This window comes from Eurytemora carolleeae, unplaced genomic scaffold (assembly GCF_000591075.1).
Source record: "Eurytemora carolleeae unplaced genomic scaffold, Eaff_2.0 scaffold42, whole genome shotgun sequence".
Classification (NCBI taxonomy): domain Eukaryota; kingdom Metazoa; phylum Arthropoda; class Copepoda; order Calanoida; family Temoridae; genus Eurytemora; species Eurytemora carolleeae.
Window position 1 is genome coordinate 361,862 of NW_019396063.1, and position 25,337 is coordinate 387,198.

Consider the following 25,337-nt stretch of genomic DNA (forward strand, 5'->3'; position numbering starts at 1 on the left):
TAATCTCATGATAATGGATCCATCCTGTAGATTGATGGATGAATCTCATGATAATGGCTCCATCCCGTAGATTGATAGATTAATCTAATGATAATGGATCCATCCTTTAGATTAATGGATTAATCTCATAACAATGAATCCATCCTGTAAATTAATGAATTAATCTCATGATAATGGATAAATCCTGTAGATTAATGGATTAATCTCATTATAATGGATCAATCCTGTAGATTGATGGATTAGTCTCATGATAATGGATCCATCCTGTAGATTAAAGGATTAATTCTATGATAATGGATCCATTCTGAAGATCAAAGGGTTAAATTGATTTAAAAAGAGACAGAATTTATTGAATTTGAATCATCGATTCCAATCCTTCCTTAATCTTAAACTTTGAATCGGTGGTTCAAATTTGAACCAGCAGAATTGCTAGTTCAGAGAAGTAGCTCAAATTCATTAAGTTCGATTACTGATTCTGTAGAAAATCTGTAGAATCAAATATTGTGTTATAAGAAGATCTCCAAGTTGTTCTGGCTTGGCACGCAGAAAATAAATGATCTGTCACAGATGCAGTTTAAGAACTTGATAACAATATTTATTTATTTAATCAGGCAACAAAAAGTGTTTTCTTATGGTATTTTTTAATGTAAAAAGTAAAGATGGTTCTAAAAACTGTAATATACGACAACATTTTTAAAAGTGCCGTTAAAAAAATGTTAAAGTTAAAATATTCTTTCTACAAATGTAGGCCGCGCAGAAATGACGAGTTTAAATTTTTGTCATTGAGCTCCAATTGTTTTTGGGACACCCGCAAAAATGATAAGGATATCAATACATATATTCAACAGCGACAAAAAAAAGCTTAGTAAGATTTACAAAGTTTAATAGTTTTTTAGAAAATTTTCAAATATGGCTTTTCAAGATGGAGGTTCTATTGGTTATGGTAGCGATGACAGTCTTCAGGATTTAGCAGACAGGTGAAGAATTTCTCTAAATTATTTTTAAAGGAATTGAGTCTTTGCCACAAACTCGGATTTTTAAATCCCAATTTCTTTAAAACCAAATGTCGTAGATGCTAGATATTTCAAACTATGAATTCTGGTGGATCAAACAATGTAAGTTTGAAATATGAAAGGTATGCATCATCTGGTTGTTGAAATTTAGGTATTACAAAATTGGAATTTGTGACAGAAACTCAATTCCTTTGAAAAATTATTAAGTTTCTGTTGTTAAGGTCGTCTCCTATTCTAAAGCAATCGAAAATTTTTGACAATCGAGGAATTCATCTGGAAAAGGTATTTTTTATTTCTCAAAAATGAAAATAAAATAGAGAAAGAATGATCAAATAATAATGGAAGGAGAGTTGAAAAATGAAAAGAAAAATCCATTTAAGAATAAATGGAAGAAAGTTTGACAGAAAATAATAGATTATTACAGAATGCAAGACTTTTTTAATATATATTTAAAAGATCAACATTTGGGATAGTGTAAAAATTGAAAATGTTTTTAAGATTGTTCATCCTAAAAATTTTCTTTCTTCACACTCTGCCAAATTTTTACTCGATGAGAGAAAATATATCATAAAAACGATCGTGTTAAAATTATAGTTTTTGGATCTTTTTCCAACTTTGTTAAGGATAAAAAAGATTGCAAAGTCGATAAAAATGAACTTTAAAGGGGCTGTAAAGTAAAAATTAAAGGAGGTATAGGATGAAACCGATGTAATGATATTATCAATTATATCTATTAAAAATGCAAAATAAAAGTTAAAAAATTATTATAGGAGCAAACATGAGATTCTCAGGCTCCTGTGGGATAGAGTCGTTTTCAGATTGGTTGCGTATTTGTTGAATATGATCTGTTTAATACTACAACTTTTATACAAAATTGAATTTTTATGAATTTTCGTATAAATTTGACACCGTTTATATCAATTTCTCGAGACAGAAACATCAGATAGATGTTTATATGTATCGTTTAAAGCCTGAGATTCTCAGGTTTCATTTTCCTTCGCAGTCCATTTAAGAAGAAATAAAAGGCAAAAGTGGAACTAGAAAAGAGAAAGAAACGAAGGATAAATGAGTAAAAAAACAGAAAGAAATGAAAGGATAAATGAGTCAAAAAACAGAAAGAAATGAAAAGATAAATGAGTCAAAAAAGGGAAAGAAATGAAAGGTTGAATGAAAGAAAACTAGAAAACAAAGTAAAAATGAAAATGCAGGATTACAAAAAAGGATGAAATAAAGTTAAATAATAATCATTCTGAGGGAAAAATAGAGAGTCATAAAAAAGAATAGAAATTAAAATGGTCGGAACAAAATCTGAAGTAAAACAAATAATTGGTTTAGATTCAGTTTTATGGGTTTGACATGGACTACACCCTCTGCGAGTATATCTCCCCGGAGTTTGATATCCTGGCGTTCAACCTGGCGAAGGAGTTCCTCGTCTCCTCCTTCTCCTACCCCCAGGAGATCCTGAAGCTGGAGTACAACCCGGAGTTCCCCTGCAGGGGTCTATGGTTCGACAAGGAGCACGGAAACCTTCTAAAGGTAAGAAAAATGGTTACAGAACAAAAATTAGAACTTAACAGCTTACACTATGTTTCCGTAAGTTTCCCTCTCCAATACAAATAATATTCAAATCTTTCATTCATAAATAGTTAGGATTTAAGATATATATGTGTCTATCTAAATAGTTAAGATTTAAGATATATATATGTCTATCTAAATAGTTGTGTTCCACCAAGAAAAGACGACCCTTCAAAGTCTTCGTTAAGTTCGCATAGAATCTTGCTTAGTAACCACAGGGTATTTCACAAAACATGGCAGTTAAAATGTGGTTTGAAGATCGATTTATTTAATTGAAATTCTTCACATCTTCCGTAATTTTGAGAGCACAAAAAGGCTGATGACTTTATAAATGTCAAACCAGAAGTATTGTTAATCATCGTTTTAAGAGTTTGGCTGATGAATGGATACTTAAAATTATTTAAAATGTTAAAGACGACCTTTTAAGTCGTCTTTTAAATGTCATGTCTGGTGGGACACATCTTTGTACAAATGTTTTGAGCAAGGTTGTATATTAAGGCTAATACTCTGGATTCGCTCCAATGTAGGTAAAGACAACTTTTATACCAATGGCACTCTATAATATCCAACATGACGTTACTGCTTATTTTAAAGAAAAGTAAATTTTGCGGCTCCCTAAATACATATAAACGAACTCAAAAATTGGAAACTTAAATTAAAATTTCAATTTTTCAACAGTATCTAGCTTTATATATAACCTTGTTTTTGAGCATGAATAATCTGCATTAATTCTACTTGGTCCAGGTTGACCAGTTTGGTCGTATTCTGATGTGCTGTCATGGGTTCAGGCTATTAGAGGGAGAAGAACTTAGGTAAATAGAAGATTTGCATAAAATAGAGGAATAACTGTCGTCTTTGTCATTTATCACTGACACCAAGAATTTTTAATCTGTCTTCAAATGTTATCTGATATATCTTTAATTGCAAATTACAAAACTCTTCGCTACGATTCTTCCAAAAAGAAACAAACTCTATGTTAAATGGTTACCACTGTATAATTTATTACACTTAAACATTGTAAATAAAAAAGGTCTATGAATTTATATTTTAATGTTATCCTGAGTCCGAATTTAATGAATTTGAGCCGAGTCTCAAATCCGCCAAAAACTGGTTTCAATTGAGCGTCGGTTTAAAATTTAGAAACATTGAATAGAATTTTAATTTAAACCAACCATATTTGAGCCGCGTATCAAATTTAAGCCGCGGCTCATATTCTTTAAATTCAGCCTCTGAAAAAAATATATTTCAATGAATTTCAATATTCTGTTGTGTAAATATTCTGCTATATTTACTAAAAATATTTGATTTATATTTCACATTCTTATTGTATATCCAGGAAATTGTACCCGCATAAGATCCAGAGAAAAGAAGAGAAAAGGATTTATATAATGAACACTTTATTTAATATTGCCGAAACCCATCTTCTTGCCAGCATTGTACATTATATGGATAACAGGTAATGATGATAATTATCATTTTTCTAATTTGTTTATTTCTATAAATGTCCTATTTGAAATACAATGTTTGTTAAATATATTTATATTTTAAAATAAACTTTAGCTCAATTCAATTATGTCTAAAATGTTGAAAAAAAGAGCCATGTCCGATTCACGCCGCTGCACTTAAAATCTTTATTTATGTATTAATTATGTATGTATGTATTAATTATTTAAATACATGTAATGCAGCTCTAATTGGTTCCTGTTCAAACAAAACTTTACAGTCCTTTTAACAATATTTGTTTTAATCTTTTTCATAATTTTGATTTTTTTATTATTTCCGAACTATACAGGGAAGATGCAATGGTTACCACAGAAGGTTGGTTGTTGGGATCAGAGAAGAAATTAAAAACATTTAAACAAATGTTTGAGGTAAAATATGTTAAATTAATCAATAAAACCTTATATCTTCGCAATTTGTTGGTGTAAATCTTTGATATTTAAATCTTACACTATTTGATTTAATAGAATTCATTGACTGAAATATCAAAGGTAGACGACATCGAGTTGCAAAGATATAGAGATTTAAAAATTAGAGTTTGTGGCAAAAGCTCATTTTCTTTACCAAAATCTCAAATATTCACAACCTGATCATGCAAACCTTTGATTTTTCAAACTTCGATTATTTGATCTAACAGAAATATTTAAGGCCTACACGATCCTAGGAAATCTCTAATTAGGAGGAAATGATGTTTTCTTTAAATCAAAACTAGTTTTCAAATAGTTATTATTATCCTGATTTACATACAGTGAACCCCTTAATAACGAATACATAGAAAGAATTCATCAAATGTCGTTTTCTTCACTTTCTGATAATGGAATGTTGCAGATATTTAGTTTTTTAATTAAATGATTATATGGAACATCTTCATGGCTATTTATTTATTTTCGCAAATACTGAAATTTACGAAATATATAGTATAAAACTCATTGAAAAATTGTCAAGACGACATTTGATAAATTCTTCCTATGTATTCGTTATTAAGGGTTTCATTGTATGTGAAACGGTAAATCATCGCCACGCCATTTTCTGTTTTGACTTTTTCTTTTTGAATTTTTTTCATTAGTAAATGAGCATAAAACAAATTTTATTTTCAAGGTCTATTTAGGCAATGACATAAAGACGCTAGCAAAAATCTTTACTGTTTTTATTAGGATGTTCGCGGCTCAATTGATTATCTACATGATGAGAAACTACTGAAGCAAAAAACGGTTGAAAACCTGGAAAAATATATTAAAAAAGATGAACGATTGATTGGAGTACTTACAAGGTATTAATATTCATTCAAATAATTTGTTCAGGGAGTACAACAATATTTACAAATTACAAGTATTACATTCAGTGTCCGAATTAATGAATTTGAGCCGCGTCTTAAATCCGCCAAAAACCGGTTTCAATTGAGCGCCGGCTTAAATCTTTAAACATTGAATACAATTTTAAGTGAAACCAACGATATTTGCGCCCTGGCTTATGTTTAAGCCGCCGCTAAAATTCTTTAAATTCGGCCTCAGGTTTCTCAAATAATAATACGATAGAAAAATGGTTTGATGTTTATTATCTTTTATATAATTTTGTAGCTTTCATTCTTGACTACTGTTTCAAGATCATACTTGAGAAAGTGAGTTGTCGTTTCAAAAATCAAGGAAAATTTAGTCCTTCTCCTTTTCCTACCATGTCATCTCTAAAAATGTAAGAAGTTTATTAAAACTATAGATGAATATAAATAAACAAAACTAGGGAACTTGAAGCTTTTTGTTTGGAACCTAAACCTTCGCTTTTAAAGTCAACCCACTCAACTTAAATTTCTTAAACAAATCTAAGAACATGACCGGGGTTTTACCGAGTTTTTCTCCAATCAAAATTTGCGGTAAATCGGCCATAGGGTGAGTTATGATCTGACCAAAGATGATATATATTATCTTTGGATCTGACATACAAACATATACGACCAAACAAAAAGAGATAACAACTTTATATATATAATAAAACAAGACATTCGTATATATATGTTGGTTATAGGCTTAAAAAATCAACATTTTGTTTAGTCTATAACACCTATAATTTTTTTCCACGGGCAACGCCGGGCCCTTCAGCTAGTATATCATAAATAAAAGAGATATTTAATAAATTCATTCTTGTCCTAGCTTTGTAGTTTTAGTTGCAAGCTGTCCAAACCATTATAACAAAGACAACATCTCTTTCAATTATATACACACATTTTAAGGATCAGAGAGAGCGGAAGAAAAACCTTTTTACTAACAAACAGTGATTGGTGGTATACCAATCATATCATGACTTTTCTTCTTCAAAACAATTCAAATGAAAAAGGTAAATATTAGATTAAATTGATCTATCCAAGTTTGTTTATTAAGGTTAGATGCGCTCCAATGTACAGAAAATGTAGTCTTCATATCAATGGTTCAAATCCTTAAATGACGTAACTGATTATTCATATTGGCGTAAGATAAAGTGCAGACAACGTTTCTGGTGAGAGGAGAAAGGATTTTCTCCGCTTGTGAGCTGTAAAAATCGAGAGGGAAATTCCCTTCCCCCCCTCTCACCAGCAACGTTGTCACTTCATATTCCGCCAATAAACAGTTACATCTTATGATGATTTTGACGATATAGAGACGAGATTTTCCGTGCATTGGAGCGCATCCGTAGTACCTTACCTTAGTAAACAACCTTGATCTCACATAAATACAGTGATAACACTCAAGTTAGGACATTTAATAGTAAAATGAACTCGAAGCACAGCAATTGTGTTTAAAAACAGAAATTTTTTACTTAATTGCTTTAGAGCAACTTAAAATTCACTTCATTATTGCTGAAATGTATAACTAAAGTGATTTTGTACGAGGATAAGCAAATAGTTCCTATTATCTAGACACGACACGACGATTATAATGACTCAATAGTCCTTATTTTATTTTCCGCGTTTTTTTACGCTCTGTATCTGATAAGAGATTGGCAAAATATTTCCGTGATTTAGTACACCCTGTATTTGATAAGAAGTTGGATACATCTCCATGTTTATTTTCACCTTGTATTTGATTAGAGAGTTGGTTGGACTACTTTGACCTGACTATTGTTGATGCTTGTAAACCAACCTTCTTCAACAAGGGAACTAATTTCAAGATGGTGGACACGTGTACAGGTATTTACTAGGGGTGAATATTATTGTAATTACAACCCCCCCCCCCCCCCNTCATTCTTTTTAATACTTCAGTTTTTCCCAATTCAGTGAATAATAAAAGCCTAAAATAATACAAGGCTTCCAGGAATATAAAATGATTTTCAAAAGGGGGGGGGGTATTTTATTTCGAGAAAAAACCGGTATTTATTGATTGATGGACAGTTATTTATTGATTAATAGACACATATACAGGTATTTATTGATATAGACACTTATAATGGTCTTTATTGACTGGTAGACACAAATACAGGAATTTATTGATTGATGGACACATATGCAGGTCTTATTGATTGATTGACACATATGCAGGTGTTTATTGATTGATAGACACAGGTACAGATATTTACTGATTGATGGACATATACAGGTCTTTATTGATTGATATACATGTATGCAGGTATTTATTGATAGACACTTATAATGGTCTTTATTGACTGATTGACACATATATAGGAATCAATTGATTGATGGATACATATACAGGTCCTTATTGATTGATTGACACGTATACAGGTATTTACTGATTGATAGACAGAGATACATTGATGGACACATATACTTGTATTAATTGATTGATGGACACGTAAACTTGTATTTATTGATTGATGGACACAGATACAAGTATTTTTGCTTGATGGACAAATATACAGGTTTTTTTTTGAAAGACACTTAGAAAGGTATTTATTAAATCTGCAATAAGAACATTTAGTTAAAAATTGATATATTTCAATTAAAACATTTGGTTTCCTTTAATTTTGAAGGTAAAATATATGGTTTAATTTATTTTTAAGGTGAAAAGGTTGATCTGAACAGTAAGCCTGTACATGAAAGACCTGTAGTGTACAGTGGGGGAGATCACCATACAGTATCTAATCTACTAGGAGCAGATGGTCCTGATGTAATGTACTGCGGAGATCATCTTCACGCTGATGTTGTTAAATGTCGTAAACTAAGTGAATGGAGAACACTGCTCATAGTTCCAGAACTAGAATATGAGGTATAAAAACACTACTCATAGTTCCAGAACTAGAATATAAGGTATAGGAACACTGCTCATAGTTCCAGAACTAGAATATGAGGTATAGGAACACTGTTCATAGTTCCAGAACTAGAATATGAGGTATAGGAACACTANCTAGATTGAGAGTATGAGATATAGGAACACTGTTCATAGTTCCAGAACTAGAATATGAGGTATAGGAACACTACTTATAGTTCCAAAACTAGAATATGAGGTATAGAAACACTACTCACAGTGCCAGAACTAGAGTATGAGATATAGGAACACTGTTCATAGTTCCAGAACTGGAATATGAGGTATAGGAACACTACTCATAGTTCCAGAACTAGAATTTAAGGTAAAGGAACACTATTCATTGTTCCAGAACTAGAATATGAGGTATAGGAACACTGTTCATAGTTCCAGAACTAGAATATGAGATATAGGAACACTACTCATAGTTTCAGAACTAGAATTTAAGGTAAAGGAACACTATTCATTGTTCCAAAACTAGAATATTAGGTATAGGCACACTATTCATTGTTCCAGAACTAGAATATGAGGTATAGGAACACTGTTCATAGTTCCAGAACTAGAATATGAAATATAGGAACACTACTCATAGTTCCAGAACTAGAATTTAAGGTAAAGGAACACTATTCATTGTTCCAGAACTAAAATATGAGGTATAGGAACACTATTCATTGTTCCAGAACTATAATATGAGGTGTAGGAATACTTTACGTAATTCCAGAACTAAAATATGAGGTATAGGAACACTACTCGTAGTTCCAGAACTAGAATATGAATATGTTCCAGAACTAGAATGGAACACTTTCCGTTGAGAAATCTCGTATTTGAGTTTACACCTAAAATGTTTTGAACAGATGTCTGTTGGTCTGGAACAAGGAGAACTGATGAATCAGCTGCAGAACCTGGAGAGAATATGTGGTCAGGTTGAACCAGAGGATCAGGACGGGTTCAGAAGAAGGATCAAGGACGGAGTAAAAAAAATGGATAGAAGCTTTGCTAAAACTGGTTCTATATTCAGGTACAAGAAGTATAGTTTTTAAAGGAAAAAGAAATTCCCTGCTTATGATGTATTTGCCAGTTTTTGGGTGAATCTTTTTCTTTTAAAGTAATCTTAAAGAATTTATGTCCCATGTAAACGTGATATTGAAGAGACAACGGTCTTGCATCAGTTCATCTCTTGCGACAAAATCCCCCCCCCCCCTTAATTCAACACAATTTCAGACATAAAAGCAATTTTAAAACATTATAAATCATTTAATTATATAAGTAAATGCGTAATTTATACTAAAATCGATTATTTAAGGTACAAAACGCAAAAAAGTTGTCTTATCTCAAATTTCGTCTTTCTTTTAAATTATCAAACGATTAATACTTGTTCGTAAAATTGATTATTTTAATTTGTTTTTCCGATCCAAATACATTAATAAAGATCAGCAAGTGTGTAAATGCCCTTATCAAACTCAAGACGGCAAAATGTTCTTCTCTGAAAAACTTTCCTGTAAAATGTAACACTTTACTTTGTATTATATCCCAATCAAGAACAAAAATGGAATTCAAGTTTTCAACTTGTCCTTTCTCTTTTCATTATCTGGGACAAGGTTTCTCGGAAAAAGTTTCCCAATACCAAAGCACAGGAGGGACAACATTCAAGATCGTCTTTTTCTTGTAAGAATTAGGATTGTAGGATTTATTTATTTATTTTAATACATAATTTCAGTCGATATAGTGTTATGTTTGGAGTATATTATACTAGGTTTTTTGGGCGCTTCAATTTAAATTGTGAACATGTTCTTTTTGTTTACATTTTAAAACAAAGAAGAAAAAACATTTTGCGGATTTTTAAGAATTTTAATTTTTTACAAAATTAAAAACCTTTAGAACACATTTTTTATTATTATTCATAAACCTTCCCTGTGGTCACGAGATGTCCCACAAAAAATTTGGGCCCGATCGGTTCAACCGTTTTCACGTTTATTGGATACAAACAAACAAACAGACAAGCTAAATTTATATATAGATTTAGGCAGTAAAAAGCTTCACCAGTTTATTTGGGACATTTTGTAATTTCTATTTTTACAGAGCTGGTACACGATTATCATACTTTGGAAGTAATGTACTAGCCTGGGCAGATCTATATACAGGTACAGTTTACTTGTAGTCAGTACACTAACAGTACATATACACTTGCAGTAGATTAAACATATAACACAGTAAAGTACATTTGCTGTACTTACAGCACGCTTGTATCAGTTATAGCACAATTTGTGAATTAACTTAGTAGAAACTTCGAATTTTGAAAAAAATTAAATCCCAAAAATATTGTGTAAAATGACTTTCATTTAAGTTTTTTTCTTTAGGAAGTGTGTGTAATCTATACAGCTATAGTCTCCAACATAGGTTCATAGGCACACAGATACTTCTCCCTCATGAACTACAATAATGTTATTAAATAATTGTTCCTCATGAATTACAATAATATTATTAAATACTTCTTCCTCATAAACTACAAATATGTTATTTAATACTTCTTCCTCATGAACTACAATAGTGTTATTTAATACTTCTTCCTCATGAATTACAATAGTACTGTTATTTAATACTTCTTCCTCATAAACTACAAATATGTTATTTAATACTTCTTCCTCATGAACTACAATAGTGTTATTTAATACTTCTTCCTCATGAACTACAAAAATGTTATTAAATACTTCTTCCTCATGAACTACAATAATATTATTAAATACTTTTTTCCTCATGAACTACAAATATGTTATTTAATACTTCTTCCTCATAAACTACAAAAATATCATTTAATACTTCTTCCCCATGAACTGCAATAATATTATAAAATACTTCCTCATGAACTACAATAATATTATAAATAGTTCCTCATGAGCTTCAATATTATCATAAAGTTCTTCTTCCTAATGAACTACAATACTATTATTAAATACTGTTTCCTAATGAACTACAATATTAATATAAAATACTTTTTTACTCATGAAATATAATATATTATTAGATTCTTTTTCCACATGAATTACAATAATAATATGAAATGCCGTTTCCTCATGAACAACAATAACATTACTTAATACTTCTTCCTTATGAACTACAATAATATTATTATATACCGTTTCCTTAAGAACTTGATTAATGTTTTTAATACTTCTTATTATAATGCGTAGATTTAAATGAGAGGAACAGAAAAAAGATGTATGATCAGTTAAAAAGAAGATTCAACATCAAGAGAAAAAAAATCACTGCTCTTTCTAAAATTTTGTTTCAAAAAATTTCAATTTAAAAATAAATGTTAAAAAAATGCTCGAGTGTTCAGTCAACTATTTTTGGCTCATTTGAACTATTTTTTGGCACATTTGAACTATTTTTTGTTCTTAGAACTATATTTTGGCACATTTAACTATTTTTTGCTTTTGTTCATTTGAACTATTTTTTGGTTCATTTTAAACTATTTTTTATAATAGCACAAAAGAAAAATATATTTCAAATGGGGAAAAAAGGTCAAATGCTCACAGAACGATATCGTTTGAAATACTACACGTGGTCCATATACAATATATCAAACGACCAATAGTTCAAAGTAATTAGTTCAAAGTGCAGTAGTTCAAACTAAATAGCATCGAATCTTATAAAAGTATTTTGGGTTTCTCCATAAATTTAGTTCATTCTTCAAAGTAAACGAACTAGCCGTATAACAAAGTCTAAACCCTTGTGGACAAAATATTATACGAATTACAACTCTCCTAGCAGGCTCAGCAGGCATTAATTTTCCATCAGATCTAAATCAAAAATATTGTGGTTTAAGATATTTAATCATATGAGATATTTTAATAGGACTTAAAGTATTCAATTTCATCAATTACATTAATAAAACATAGGCATACCCATGCTTCATTGCATTTAAAAACAAGATTTTAATGAAGAAATTGGATCTTGAAACATTTAACCATACTTTCGCAAGGAATTAATTTCCATTAATTTAAGTACTGTAGATCAAATAGTCCTCAAAACGTTTATCTTCAAAATTTCAAAGTTTTAAACAAACTGAGCTGGGAACTTAAGAATGGTGGATATCGGGATTAATGCTTGATCCACTCTTTTTCTTAATCTGGAGATTAAATAATGCTTGTTCTCCTTTTGTTATTAATCTCCAGATTAATTAACCAATCAGGATTAAAGATATCCCATTCTAAAGTTTTCAGCTCTGGGTGGTTCCAAGCAGAAGTTAAGATATCTTTATCAACGTGTTTCGATCAAAATTAAGAAACCAATCTTCCGATAATTATTTTTTTAAATACTTAAACTACACCAATTTTTAATAATCAAAAAATATTTTGTATGTTATTTTAATGATAAGCGAACAATTTGTCAAGGTGTTAATTTTTTATAAACATGGTCTTTTCAAAGTTTTCCATCTTTAACAATTTTATAATCATTAATTGAAGATCAAAATTTCATTTCCTCATCAGATGGTTTTAATTTTCTTTACGCTTCGTCACTAGATTCATTAAAAAAGTTTTTTAATGTTTATTTTAGCATATATAATGTTTACATAAACCTTAATCCAATTAATGATAAAAATATAACGAGAGATCCCTCTACCCTCATCAGAATATGATTGCTAGCTCATTAGTGTACTGCTGAAGAAACATTATCAGGTTACATAACCATACCAGTGAACTGCAGAGGAAACGTGTATACAGGTTTAGAACCTTAATAATGTACTGCAAAGGGACATATACAGGTTATAAAACCATATATCTGTACTGCAGACGAAACATGTACACTGTACAGTAATGAGAACAATACTAGTGTATTGCTAAGGAAACATGTTCACTGTACTATAAACAACAGTAACAGATTAGGAGGGAGCAATGGTGAACTAAGTAAAAATATTTACATTTCAACTAGAAACTAGATCTGGATATCTTGAACAAGGGTGTAATTAATAACTCTCATCAACCCATCATCTACAGGTGGAAACATACCGACCGAAAACTATTCTATGTTTACTGTTAAGGTTTTATTTGGATTAAATATATTTAGGATAGAGTTCAATAAAAAACCTAATTCCACAATTGTTTAGGACTGTTGGAAAGTTCCAATACATATAAAAAATAACTTAACGCTCATATAAAAAATAACTTAAGGCGTCAATTCCAATCCTTCATCTAGGGGGTACTTCCCTACATTATTATAAATAGACTGACTCACTTGATTTCATTTAGAAAAAAAAAATTTAATTCATTTTAATGACAACATAAATCGGACGATTTTAAATGTAGTGTGCAGGTGCAGTTCATAGCTTACAACCCTAGCTCCAAGATCCAGATATATGGTACATGGATGACAGATATCAAGGGAGGGAAGAAGCATTCTCAATTTAATTTTTACAACTTCAGTGTGAGATATGGTTTTCAACAATTAATTATACTTAAAGAAAAAAAAATGGAGTTTAAAAAAAATACCAGCTAATTTCCGAAAGCCATAAATCACACTAGATTGAGCCCTAGATCACCGGATGTCGGAAACAGAAAATCCGAAACATTTTAACCAGGTCCAGCTCCGGCAGCTTTGTGATGTAATGCTTTCACTAGAAGTCTATCAATGCCCAGACTTAACCTCAACGCCGGCTAAAAAATAATCACAGAATATCACATTTTAAACCAAGAAAATCGATTCTTCCAAGGGCGGAGTTAGGTTGGAATTTAAGTTAAGGGATAGATTGAAAATATACAAAATTGAACAGGATACACATATTCAGCGAGAAAGATTCGGGTAAGGTGAATTTAAGGAGAAAAAATTACAACAAATTTAACAGCATATATGTTTTTTTTTATATTTTAGGTCAAAAAAAAACTATAGACTTCTACCCTACCCGTATCTTTCTTGATTTTGGCACAAACCTCACACCCACCATAAATAAATTAAAATTAAAATCATTGAAATATTATTTTCAAACAAAAAATAAAATCATAGTTAGGTAAATGAATCCTATGGCAAGAACTGCGATATTGAAAAGATTCCACACTCGGCCCGCTGCGCCACAGGCTGATCTGACCGGCCAATGTGTATTTGAGGGTGGGGACCAGGAATAGTCTAGAAAGGCACTACTAGGACTACAGAAAGTGGAACTAGGATATTAAAGTATTGATTTGCTGAGAGAGGTGGACAGAAGCTATGAATAAAAGTATCACAGTCAATGTATAAGAAGTTTTGAGCCGGGGGAGAAATGCTCAAAAATGCCTCGACAAAGCAACCTTGTACATTCAATCATTCATTCGATATACAACACTCGAGAGTCAACTATGTACTTAAATCTAGTGTCTTAACATCTGAACAAAGGCATTGTGCTTAGTCCACGACAAGTTTGTGTCATGTGTTCACTAATCTGAATATAAGGTGATGTTGACCGTAATGTTCCTCCTGCTCAAGATGCATCAAGCAACAAGGTTAAGGAAGGTCAGGTTTACTGAAGAGCAGGTTTCAGCAGATAAACAACCTTGACCATCCACTCCAGGTTAAACTTGTCAGCAGCAGCATCAGATTCGTCCTCTTCTTCAAGGATATCAACCTCACAGAAATCAGCTGAAATACAATCAGATTAGATCAAGAATATTCAGAAAAAAAGTTTTTGTCCAAACATAACGTAACAGATTAACTCAGCGTTTAATGAAGGACGGATCAAATCCAAATCCAGCTAAAAGTCATATCTTCCATTTTTTACTTCGTATATTCGTGTTTTGTTTACTTCAGTCAAATTTTATTCCTTTTCAAAAATCCGACAGGTTTTAATAATCTCTTCGAAAGTTGACGGTTATGTTTTGATAGAAAAAGGATAATCTTTTAGAATTGGATCTGAAGAACCCAATATTGGGCTGCATTACTACTGTTTGTCTACAAAATAAAGTCAAGTTTAGATAACTTGACCTGTCAGACCGATAAAAGAAATGAATCTCAGGACAAGAATCGTCATTTCAAGTAACCCTTCTTTTAGTGACATTTCGTACCTTGACCCTATAAACCTTTGTACGTTCATGTATGAATAAGATATCCATGTTTATAACTTAAAAGCTTAATTCATTTATAAATTCTGGTTCAAGTTAGAAACTTGCCAAAATTTTACACTTGGCAAGTTGGGATTAACGAAGGATCACTTGAAATTACAAACTAGCTCCTGTCATAATTAACATTTTAATTTTTTTGATAATATAGGGTGTCCCAAAAAACATGGGAATTCAGTGACGAATTAATTCGATATCGTCTTTGTTATGAATTAGCATTGTAATATCTTATTTCAAAAGCCATAATATAATTATGTCTGCTAGAGTTTAATTTATGAAAACGGTAAATGGCTGCAAAGATGTGTCAATAATGTCTCCGCAAGATGAACAGTGAAGACGGACAAGTTTCCTCTGTTTGTGTACTGCAATTTTCTTGTTGTACAACCGTATGCAGTCAAAACATAAACAAACAAAATGTGAACATAGCAGATGCAACTCTAACAGATTACAGCTTTCTCAGTAGGTATCATTATACTACATCAAAGAATTTTTTGAAAAGAGATATCGAATTCGTCACTGAATTCCCATGTTTATTGGGACACCCTGTATAATACAATCGCATGATAAACTACTGAACTGACCTGGGTTTTGGGTTAGTATTTACAGGATCACTAATCGACCAAATTATATTAAACTAATATATACATATCTTCCACCATGCATTGCTAAGCAGTAAAACATTTCATTCAAACTGCCGACAACAAAATTTTAATTTAAATTCAAGGAAAAAAAATTCCAAAAATTTCTTTAAGGACATTTTTTACAGTAGAACAGTATAATAGAAATTATTATGTTAATAAGTATTTAAAAAAAAAGAATATAAACTTTAGAAAAAAACCATTGAAACTTTGCAAAGAAGAAATATTTTTCTGTCTAGTGCTATTAAGGAAAACATGTAAATAAAGAAACAAAACTAAATGGAAAAACAAAAACATGCATCACAAAATCCTATTTACTTAAACCAAACCGACCTATTTGTTTATTAGCGATAAAATCTCTTGATGCTTTTAGCCTAATCCAACCTTACTAAAATATGAATTTCTTCTATTTAAAACCAAAAAACTACAAGTACATGGTATTAACGTTTAAAGAGAGGTTCTTAGTATTTTGGTTCAGATTGGGTTAGGCATAGTAATTTAAGGATTTCACTGATAACGTAACATTACCCAGGCATGAGAGAAATGTTGAACTCATACAACGCGAGCACATAAGTTCTATTTAAAATTTGCCGGATTTTAATAAACATTTGTTTCAAACCCTAGACTTAATAGTTTCAATTATTTTTCGATCTAAAATCTATAAGATTTCACACTAATCCAAACAGAACACAAAATGTTGTATAGACATGTGATAACTGAACAATCATTATTTATAAATACAAACAAAGGTTTGTAATAGAATATAACAGTTATACAACATTTTCAGAGCTTAGAGGATATTATGTTATTCAAAAACAGAACTATATATTAATCCTGTGCTAAAAAAAAAACAAGATAATACTCCTGACTGTCAGTGCAAGAAAAATATATACCCATGAAACCATTAAATACTCAAAAATGTGCCGATTCACCAATAGAAAACTTCCATTAGCTAAAACTTGATGTTTATTAGATCACGTACATTAGTTTGGAGTTATCATATAAATAACTTTAACCATGGTAGAATCAAGATTATAATGCTCCTTCCCATAATCCGTATAATCTGCTTCCTCCAGGATACGAACAGATCCCTCTACAATAATCCCAGCTGGCTACAGTAGTTCAAATACAGGGGGGGGGGATCTTGGAAGAAAATTGAGCAAATTTGAAATTGATTAAAAGCCAACTTTAAAAGGACTGTGCTCGGCAATTTCGAGTGACTCCGTTAATAAAATGGAATTTCAGATTGACAACGGTACTCTTAAGTTATGTCTGATCAAGGATGAATAAGATATCCTTGTTTATCCCTAAAAATTTCAATTATGATCTCAAAAAAGTTACTTCAGCATTTCTCGCACAGAAATATTAGGAGGCAATTATCAGGATTAACACTTTTCAAACTAGAACAACCACATATTCAACATTTTTAATTGATTGAAAAGGCTTAAAGGGTACAGTTGTGATTCGGACACACTCCTTTTTAATGGAGGGACACTTGAAAAACAACAACAGTCTCTTTAAGAGGTTGCTTTTATAACCTTATTACTTATCAAGTTCTTACAACAGATTAACAAAAAAAAAGATGGTTTCACTACAATTTTTTAAAATCGTACAATAAGGAAAAGAAAAATTAAGATAGATTTCTATGCATGCCAAATAAAAGAAAGGGGTTGGGATGCATTAGGTAGAGAAAAGGTGAAAGAAGATAGAAAGAAGCAAATCTAAATAGCTCATGACAGACATGACATACACTGGGGCGACCAAAAGCAGACATTTGCAAAATAAAGTTTTTGGAAAAATATCGAATTACGAATTGGTTAAATAAAGTATTCACGATGAATATGAATAAACGTATTTTTGGAATAAACCAAAATTAAATTATCGCTTATTTTTATGATAAATCTTGGTGAGCCATTCAAAAATCAGGAAATTTTTATAATCTCTCTTTTTTTGGGTTTTAAGGTTCAATTTTTTTCGTTTTGAAATTTTTGGTCGATATTTAACTTCTTGGACCCGGGTCCGTGGATCCGCATATTTTTGCGGATCCAGCTCCAGGAAGCCAAAATCTTGCGGATCCAACGGATCCGGATCCAAAGCACTTTCTGAAAATTATCTCCAAGAATAAATGTAAATAAAAAAGCACCATTTAATTCACTAATCTAACCCAGTTCCTATTTCGTGAATACTTTCTTTAATCCTCTAAAAAATAATTCTATGCATGACAAAAGCTATGAATGGAAATCCACGAAATGTTCAAATAGAAAGTGAATAAAACTAATCATCATTTTTCACACTACTGTCAATATTTGTATCGCCCCAGGTAAACTTTTATTTGTAAATACTGCTATTGAAGATGAACTTGTATTTGTGAATAATGATATTGCAGGTGAACCTACCGAAAAGGTTGAAGACTTCGTCCCTCGGTATATTACGGGGAGGTCCTTGGAACATTGTGTCGTCGTACTCATAAGTGTTCAACACGTATCTAGGAAACATTTATTTTAAACATCTTGTTAAAGACAATTTTAGAAGTTTCGACAGAATAAACTAAAATTTCGCATGTGTTTCTTTCAGAAATTCCGTTTATTTGACTTTTTCGGAAATTCTCCTTTCGGATATTAACTCCTCGGAATTACCCTTCAAAGTGAAACATATTTATATTGAAGATTTATTTATAGATTTCTTTTTTAAATTGGTCAGTGTATGTGAAAAAATTGCGTTTTTTTTGGAAAATTTAATAAGCCAATTCAAATAACTAAGTGTCAACATTTAATTATAAATAACTAAATATTAACCTGAATTCAGGCCCTACTAGGGACTGCATGACCCGGACATAGTTAATCCTGTCGTTGGGGGACACAGCCTCCAGTGCCCCCCGGTCGTACACGGCGTCAATGGGTCCAAGGATAGCTGGGGTTAACAGGAAGAAATCGCAAGCATAGATGGTTAATCTACCGTCTTTACTCTGAAAAGGTAAAAACAGAAGTTAGATTTTAAGATTCTTAATTTAACTAAAGAATATAAAAACTTTTTATTTTAAGTATTTCCAGAAAATGATTTAACTTGATTTACAGAGATTTTCAAAAGAAAAAACCCGAAAGGTTTTAAGTGGGGCGGGATGGGGAGGACTTGAAAGTTAAGTAAAACCTATCTTGTTAACACCCTACCTGAAACTTCCATCCGTTGATATCCTGCATAGAGGTCTTCTCGTGCTCAATCTTATTCTCCCTGAAGAACTGCTCGACCACGAAGGGAACGCCCTCTACTCCCAGGACAGTGTGACCGGCCTGATACAGCCAGTTGAGGTCTCCAGCCTTGCCACACAGAGGAAGGAAGATTCGGATCTTGGCATCTCCAGTCACGAGCTGGTCAAGGTACTAAACAAAATATTAAAATAAAAAATTTATTTTTTTAAACATTAAAATCATTGGCAAAAATAAATGCACCGAAGGTGCGATCTATAAATTAAAATATTCATTATATGTAAAAAAAAATGTATTCCCAACACCAATCAGACCTCTATAATAATTTTTTAATAACCCCCACCCCCCCCTTCATATAAAAAATAACCTACATAATTTTTATACTTGATGAATTTCCAAGAATTGAAAGTTTCAGAACTTTTAGTTTTTTTTTCAAAGGAAACCAATAAGAGGTTTCTACTTATCAGAAAATAAATTTTCATTAAATTATATTAAGACATACAATTGAAGGGATTGTTCATCTTCTTTCTTCTTCAAAATACAAATTTAGTATCACAACTAAACATATAAAACTGAAAAGATGTTCCTCACCGCCAGAAAATCAAAAACACTCAGTCCAATGATCACTTAATAACCGGAGCAAATTTTCGCAGTCTATCAAACTTTCGCAAAACTACGAATTTTGACTGAGCTTTGTTCTCAGTTGTGATCCAAACTTCAAAACCCGTATATCATGAGTCCGGTATTTTAAAATGGTGAACATCCCTTTAACTAGAGAAAATCTAAAAATTGTACCTTGACAAGATATTGATGAGGTTTCTCGCTGTGCCACTGTGACTGTCCTGTGGCCCACCTGGCCTGCCAATACTGAACTCTATCTTCGACTCCTGAACATGAAAGTCTAATATTCTGTTCAATATTGTGTTCAGAATGTTGAACTGTGTCCTCTACTTCTGAACTTTTATTAGTCTGTTAAATATTTTGTTCAGAATGCTGAAATTTGTCCTATACTCCTGAACATTCATTAATCTGTTTATTATTTTGTTCAGAATACTGGACTTTGTCCTCACATATATATGCCATCTCAAAATCATGTTTAAAATGTCTCATTCCGAAGGAAAAAAATTAACCCTAAAAACTACATTTCTTAATGTTAAGATCACAGATAAAAATTATTTAGTTTTTTACTCAAGTTTTCAAAGATAATCTCTGGAATAAAAACCAGATTTATCCAAAAAAAAATTAGGCATTTTCTTCTCTCCTAATTTTTCAAATATCAAATAGCTTTGCCGCACATTGATTCTTAATATAAAGTTTTCAACTAAGGTCAAAAAAAATTTTAATCTATGAGTAGAAAGTTCGAGTAGAATAGTCTTAGAAAAATTAAAAACGGTTACAAAATTAGACTTGTTGTATCATTGTACCTGAATAACAATAATAAAGAGTAAAAACATAAACTTAAAAAATGTCCTGCAGTTTTGGTAAAGGAAGCTTAAATAAGTTGTATATTGAAATTACTTACAGTTAAAGATATTTAAAAATGTACTAATCAAATTTTGTTGTGTAGAGAAAAAAGCTCAAGATTACATAGTGGATTTAGGTGAGATTTGAAAAACTCGATTTTCTTATTAGGCCCTACATTTACAATATACCAGAAATTTTACAATCTACATGAAATATTGTCAACTTTATGTCAATCTGTTACTAAACCATCATAAAACAACACCATATACTTTTTTTATGCCAAGTCAAAAACCCTAAAAACCCAGAATACCCTGTATTTGCCTAGTATACGACCAATTCAGCAATAAGGCACCAAAAATTGATGGAGGGCAGGGTTGTAAATTGTCCAGAAAAATATAATCTACCCCCTCCCCCTTCTTCGGAAAATTTAATTGTTACCCCAGAGCTATTAAATTCATTTTAAAATAAACACCACTAAGGTCGGGGGAGAGATATTAAAGAGGAGTCAATTTTTAAGATAATATATACCCCTGTTAGTGGTGCTTACCGAATAATTCTTTGACTGCATTGTATGATATGGAGTGGGGTCGACCAAGATGCGCAAAGGGTTCGTATTCTATGGTTACTAATAGGTACCGGAATTCATCCTGAAAATATTGATTAGAATCAGTACAAACTACAGTTTTAAATTGTTATTTCAAGAAAAAATAGATAAGATAAGAAATGGTATCCAACATGGAACAATTAAAAACAATTGTGGTGTTCAGTTTTGTAAAAAATGGGCGTTTTTCTAGATTTTCGCCCTTTGCAATGTGTCCGTCAAAAAAAGTCAAGATCTACATATAAGCTGTAGAAATTATCACAGAATTTTGTTTGTATGTATTTTGTGCTCAGAGTATTTAAATAAGCAAACGAAAAACAAGAATATCAAAAAAAATATTTGAAAATGGAACACCCTTTCACTTTAAAGGAAAAAATATCTTGAACAAAATTCATCGACTTAAAATACTACACCAAACCCAGAAAAAATAGCAAAATTCATTGCCCGCTTCAGCGACTCAGAACGATTCTTTATTCTCTTCAAGTTAATCAAAAATATTGAGATATCCTTGTTAACGGTTAGAAAATTTATTGTTCACGTTTCAATTTCTTTTAAAAAGTTGGTCTTACCTTTAGGAGGGATCTGACTGCTCTGACGTACTGCTTCCTGTCCCTGGGGTTGATGGAGACAAGGGCTTGAACGTCCCAAACTGCATCGAACTTGATGTCGACAACGTCGCTAGTGAGCAGCAGGAAGTCGCATTGATATACTCGTAATCTTCCATCTTCAGACTAAACAAAAATATTTAAATTTTGTAAATTAATGTAACGAAGTAAAATTTAAAAAGATGAGATGAACCCAACGGGGGTATTTAACAAAATTAACCGTCCCCCTCCCCTGTAATTTCCCCCAAATGTATTTTTTCTTTTAATATAATAACATCAGTTCAACCTTAATTACTTGACATGACTTGAAGATGTGCGATTTGTGTTAAAAAGATAAAAATTATGAATTAAGAAAAAAAATATAAAAAATAGTTAATAATGCAACCTACCTCCTTGTTAATTATCAAATTACAACCCTTCCCCCCAATCTACGGAGAACTTTTTGGTAAATGAAGAAGGATAAAACAATTAAAGAATAACGTCCACCTCGTTCATTAATATATTACGGATAAAATTTCAGTAGTTCAGCAAGTATAAGGTTACTAAAAGCTAGACACTACTAATACATATCCAAACATTGTAAATACAAAACTTGTCAGGTAGGAGTGCTGGGGGAGAATGATTTTCTGGGATAAAACTTGCAAGCTTATAAACACCCCTCTCTTGGAATATTCACAAAACATTCGGATTATGCAGAGACAGTGCTTAGGATCCGGATCCGCTGGATCCGCAAGATATTGGCTTCCTGTATCCGGATCCAATGGGGTAAAATATCAACCAAAAACTGCAAAAAAAATTATTTTACTCAAACAACCCAAATCTGAATTTTTGAAAAAAGAGAATATAAAAATTTCCTCATTTCTGAAAAGTTCATCAAGTTTTAGGATAAAAATAAGCGAAAAAAATAAAGAATAAAAAATAAAATTATTTTTTGTTAAATGGATCCTAAGCACTGTGCAAGGATCTGTTCTCAGTAGAAGAGATAAAAATACTATGTAAATTAAGATAAATGAAATGACATCAAGAATATGCAGGCGAAAGTATTTCAAAAATTATGACCCTTTTCGATGCTTAGAGGAAACATACGGAAATTTACCTAACAGAGTTTTCCATCAAAAAAGTTATTAAAAAATCATAATAAAATAACATCTGTGGGAGTAAAATCGATTTTTAAGAGGGCTGAACAAATTTTGAATGAATACATAATGGTAATACATGACTGGATAAGAATTGATAAAAAATTGATTAAAATTCTCCCTCCCTCCCTTGGTTTTACTCTATGCGTACCTGGTATAGGAACCCTTCCACATTCTCCAGGGGTGTTCTAGTATACGCTATACTGTTTTCAGTAAAGAACTGTATACAAGCAGACTCAACCCACTCACATCCAGCCACAGTGTGTCCCAATCCGTGTAGGTAAATCATGTCCTTGGTTTTACCACACAGTGGGACAAAGATGCTCTTTTTCACATTATCACCGTGTTCAGCACAGCCTGTCAGCTCGTTCATGTTAGCGAGAAGTCTGTCATTTGTCTCCTGAAGGTGCCAGGAGGTGTCTCCACCAGACCAGCTACTCTCCCATACAGAGATCTTGTCCGTACTCATTCTTCTGAAATATCATATTTAACTTATTGTTAAAATATCAAAAATTAAAGTACAATGGGGCCATAAAACTGTTAAATAGGTGAACAGTATTAAAGCAAGTCTTTAAAAGCAAATACAGTGTTAAAAATAAATAGTAAATCCAGTACATGAATTGGGTCTGTGTATATTGCACATATCATTGATTCGTGTTCATTAAAACGGTTTTTCTATTCTTTAGTTAAATGGGTCCAGCTGTATATCTTCTTCGAAACAATTAAAATTATAAGAGAGAAAGGGGGGGGGGTCCAAAAATCGTATACTAGGAAATTACCCAACTTTTTTCAATTTGAAAATATTAAAGACAACTGACCACCAAATTTCTGACCACATTGACTGCAATATTAATAAACTTAATTAATTATTAATATGTCAAAATATAAGTGGAAAGGGTAAAAGAGGGGAATATTAAACTGTTACGCAAGTTAAATCTTATAAAAGTGAGAATTTATTTAAATTGCAATTTCATCTAAAAAATAGCAGATAGGATATATTCATAAAAAAGGAAATGATCAATAATCAGCAAATATAAAACTTCGACAGCTTTTAGTTTGTATTTATAAAGTAAGTGTACACATGTCTGGACCGGAGCATGCTTCTAAAATTAAAAAAAAACACTCTTGGAAAATTCTTTCATAACTTTATGAACGATGTAAAAAAAAGCGAGATTAAAATCTTAATTAAAAATTTGCCACGAGGCCAAAATTTGTCAACAATAAGATTTTGATTCGACTCCCGTCGAGTCCCCAGTCTCTCTTCTCTCCAGTCCACAGTCCACACACACACTCTCTCTCTCTCTCTTCTCTATATCAATCCATCTCTCTCTCTCTCTCTCTCTCTCTCTCTTCCTCTCTCTAAAGCCACATTGGTCGGTGCCGGAAACCCAACTTAAATAAGAAATTTTTAGGTTAAGTCGTCTTTATATCTTCCAATTTATACAATCTTGGCAATAAATTTATACAAATCAGCAATCTGAATTGTGTTATATGATTCTAGTTTCAAATATGTTGATCGAAATCATTCAAATCGTTTCACCGGCTGAAAGTATCAAAATATTTTTGATAAATTTGCGGCACATTGGGGAAAACATGTTTGAATGTCGTCTTAGTTGATGAATTCCCAGATTAAGAATAAATGCAGCTACATGCAGCTTCAGAAGCATCGTAAAGAGAAACTTTAATAGCTTAATACGCAGTAAGATGTAGGATTGTCTCCAGGACCAGAGGCGTATACATGGGGGGCATGGTGGATCAGCCCCCCCCGATGAGTGAAAGCAGTGTGTTTGAACAATTTTCAATGTTGAAATGTTCATTTGCACTTATAAGGGCATATCATTCTAACATATATATTGGACATGCAGGCGCGCACAGAGGGGGAGCATTAGTCCTCTTGCCCCCCTTGGGCATCCGGAGGGCCCTGCCCCCCTGCAGGGATTTAGGTGCAGATCCGCATTTGAACGTTACAAATAGGGTTTCCACGAAATGGCTAAATCTTTTGCGCATAATTTGCGTTATTTTCGCGCAATTTTTTTTAACGAATTTTTGCGCTATTTTTGCGCATGAAACGCAATGAGTTTTTAGCGGTTTAGCGCTATTTTTTTGCGCAAATTGCGCAAAACCGGAAATATTTTTAGCGAAAGTTGCAGCACATGAAATGAAATTTTAGTTTTGCGCAATTAGCGCAAAACTGCATGGTTTTACGCAAGTTTTTCCCTTTAATCTAAAATCTACCCCCCCTCTCTTACTTATTAAACAACTGTAGCTATATGCAATGCATTATGCAA

The 25,337-nt window shown here is 31.8% G+C and overlaps 3 protein-coding genes across 3 annotated transcripts; 1 reads left to right on the plus strand and 2 right to left on the minus strand.

Annotated features, from left to right (window-relative positions):
- The first annotated feature begins 866 nt into the window (after window positions 1-866).
- LOC111709294 (cytosolic purine 5'-nucleotidase) lies at window positions 867-10,808 on the plus strand. Its single transcript, XM_023482926.1, has 13 exons — window positions 867-977; window positions 1,235-1,295; window positions 2,349-2,549; window positions 3,333-3,400; window positions 3,925-4,044; window positions 4,381-4,459; window positions 5,243-5,358; window positions 6,313-6,416; window positions 7,147-7,245; window positions 8,076-8,281; window positions 9,172-9,335; window positions 10,397-10,458; window positions 10,675-10,808. The coding sequence occupies exons 1-13, from the start codon at window positions 910-912 to the stop codon at window positions 10,755-10,757; spliced, it is 1,431 nt and encodes a 476-aa protein (XP_023338694.1). The 5' UTR covers window positions 867-909; the 3' UTR covers window positions 10,758-10,808.
- Window positions 10,809-14,271: 3,463 nt separating this feature from the next.
- LOC111709303 (probable thiopurine S-methyltransferase) lies at window positions 14,272-20,353 on the minus strand. Its single transcript, XM_023482937.1, has 6 exons — window positions 20,324-20,353; window positions 20,039-20,212; window positions 19,208-19,417; window positions 18,836-19,005; window positions 18,437-18,525; window positions 14,272-14,926 (listed from the first exon to the last, which is right to left on the minus strand). The coding sequence occupies exons 1-6, from the start codon at window positions 20,351-20,353 to the stop codon at window positions 14,808-14,810; spliced, it is 792 nt and encodes a 263-aa protein (XP_023338705.1). The 3' UTR covers window positions 14,272-14,807.
- An 872-nt stretch (window positions 20,354-21,225) lies between these two features.
- Window positions 21,226-23,541, minus strand: LOC111709176 (probable thiopurine S-methyltransferase). Its single transcript, XM_023482790.1, has 3 exons — window positions 23,201-23,541; window positions 21,878-22,039; window positions 21,226-21,354 (listed from the first exon to the last, which is right to left on the minus strand). The coding sequence occupies exons 1-3, from the start codon at window positions 23,516-23,518 to the stop codon at window positions 21,241-21,243; spliced, it is 594 nt and encodes a 197-aa protein (XP_023338558.1). The 5' UTR covers window positions 23,519-23,541; the 3' UTR covers window positions 21,226-21,240.
- Window positions 23,542-25,337: the final 1,796 nt, after the last annotated feature.

Bases quoted from the DNA above. Each gene is read 5' to 3' on its own strand.
- LOC111709294 (XM_023482926.1), top strand. From the start codon at position 910: ATGGCTTTTCAAGATGGAGGTTCTATTGGTTATGGTAGCGATGACAGT. The intron at 978-1,234 runs GTGAAGAATTTC...TCTGTTGTTAAG, and splicing joins CTTCAGGATTTAGCAGACAG to GTCGTCTCCTATTCTAAAGC. The intron at 5,359-6,312 runs GTATTAATATTC...ACACATTTTAAG, and splicing joins TTGATTGGAGTACTTACAAG to GATCAGAGAGAGCGGAAGAA.
- LOC111709303 (XM_023482937.1), bottom strand. From the start codon at position 20,353: ATGAGACATTTTAAACATGATTTTGAGATG. The intron at 18,526-18,835 runs GTTAATATTTAG...AATGTTTCCTAG, and splicing joins CTAGTAGGGCCTGAATTCAG to ATACGTGTTGAACACTTATG. The intron at 14,927-18,436 runs GTAGGTTCACCT...ATTGTATTTCAG, and splicing joins CGAAGTCTTCAACCTTTTCG to CTGATTTCTGTGAGGTTGAT.
- LOC111709176 (XM_023482790.1), bottom strand. From the start codon at position 23,518: ATGAGTACGGACAAGATCTCTGTATGGGAGAGTAGCTGGTCTGGTGGA. The intron at 22,040-23,200 runs GTACGCATAGAG...ATTTTTGTTTAG, and splicing joins TGGAAGGGTTCCTATACCAG to TCTGAAGATGGAAGATTACG. The intron at 21,355-21,877 runs GTAAGACCAACT...CAATATTTTCAG, and splicing joins CAGTCAGATCCCTCCTAAAG to GATGAATTCCGGTACCTATT.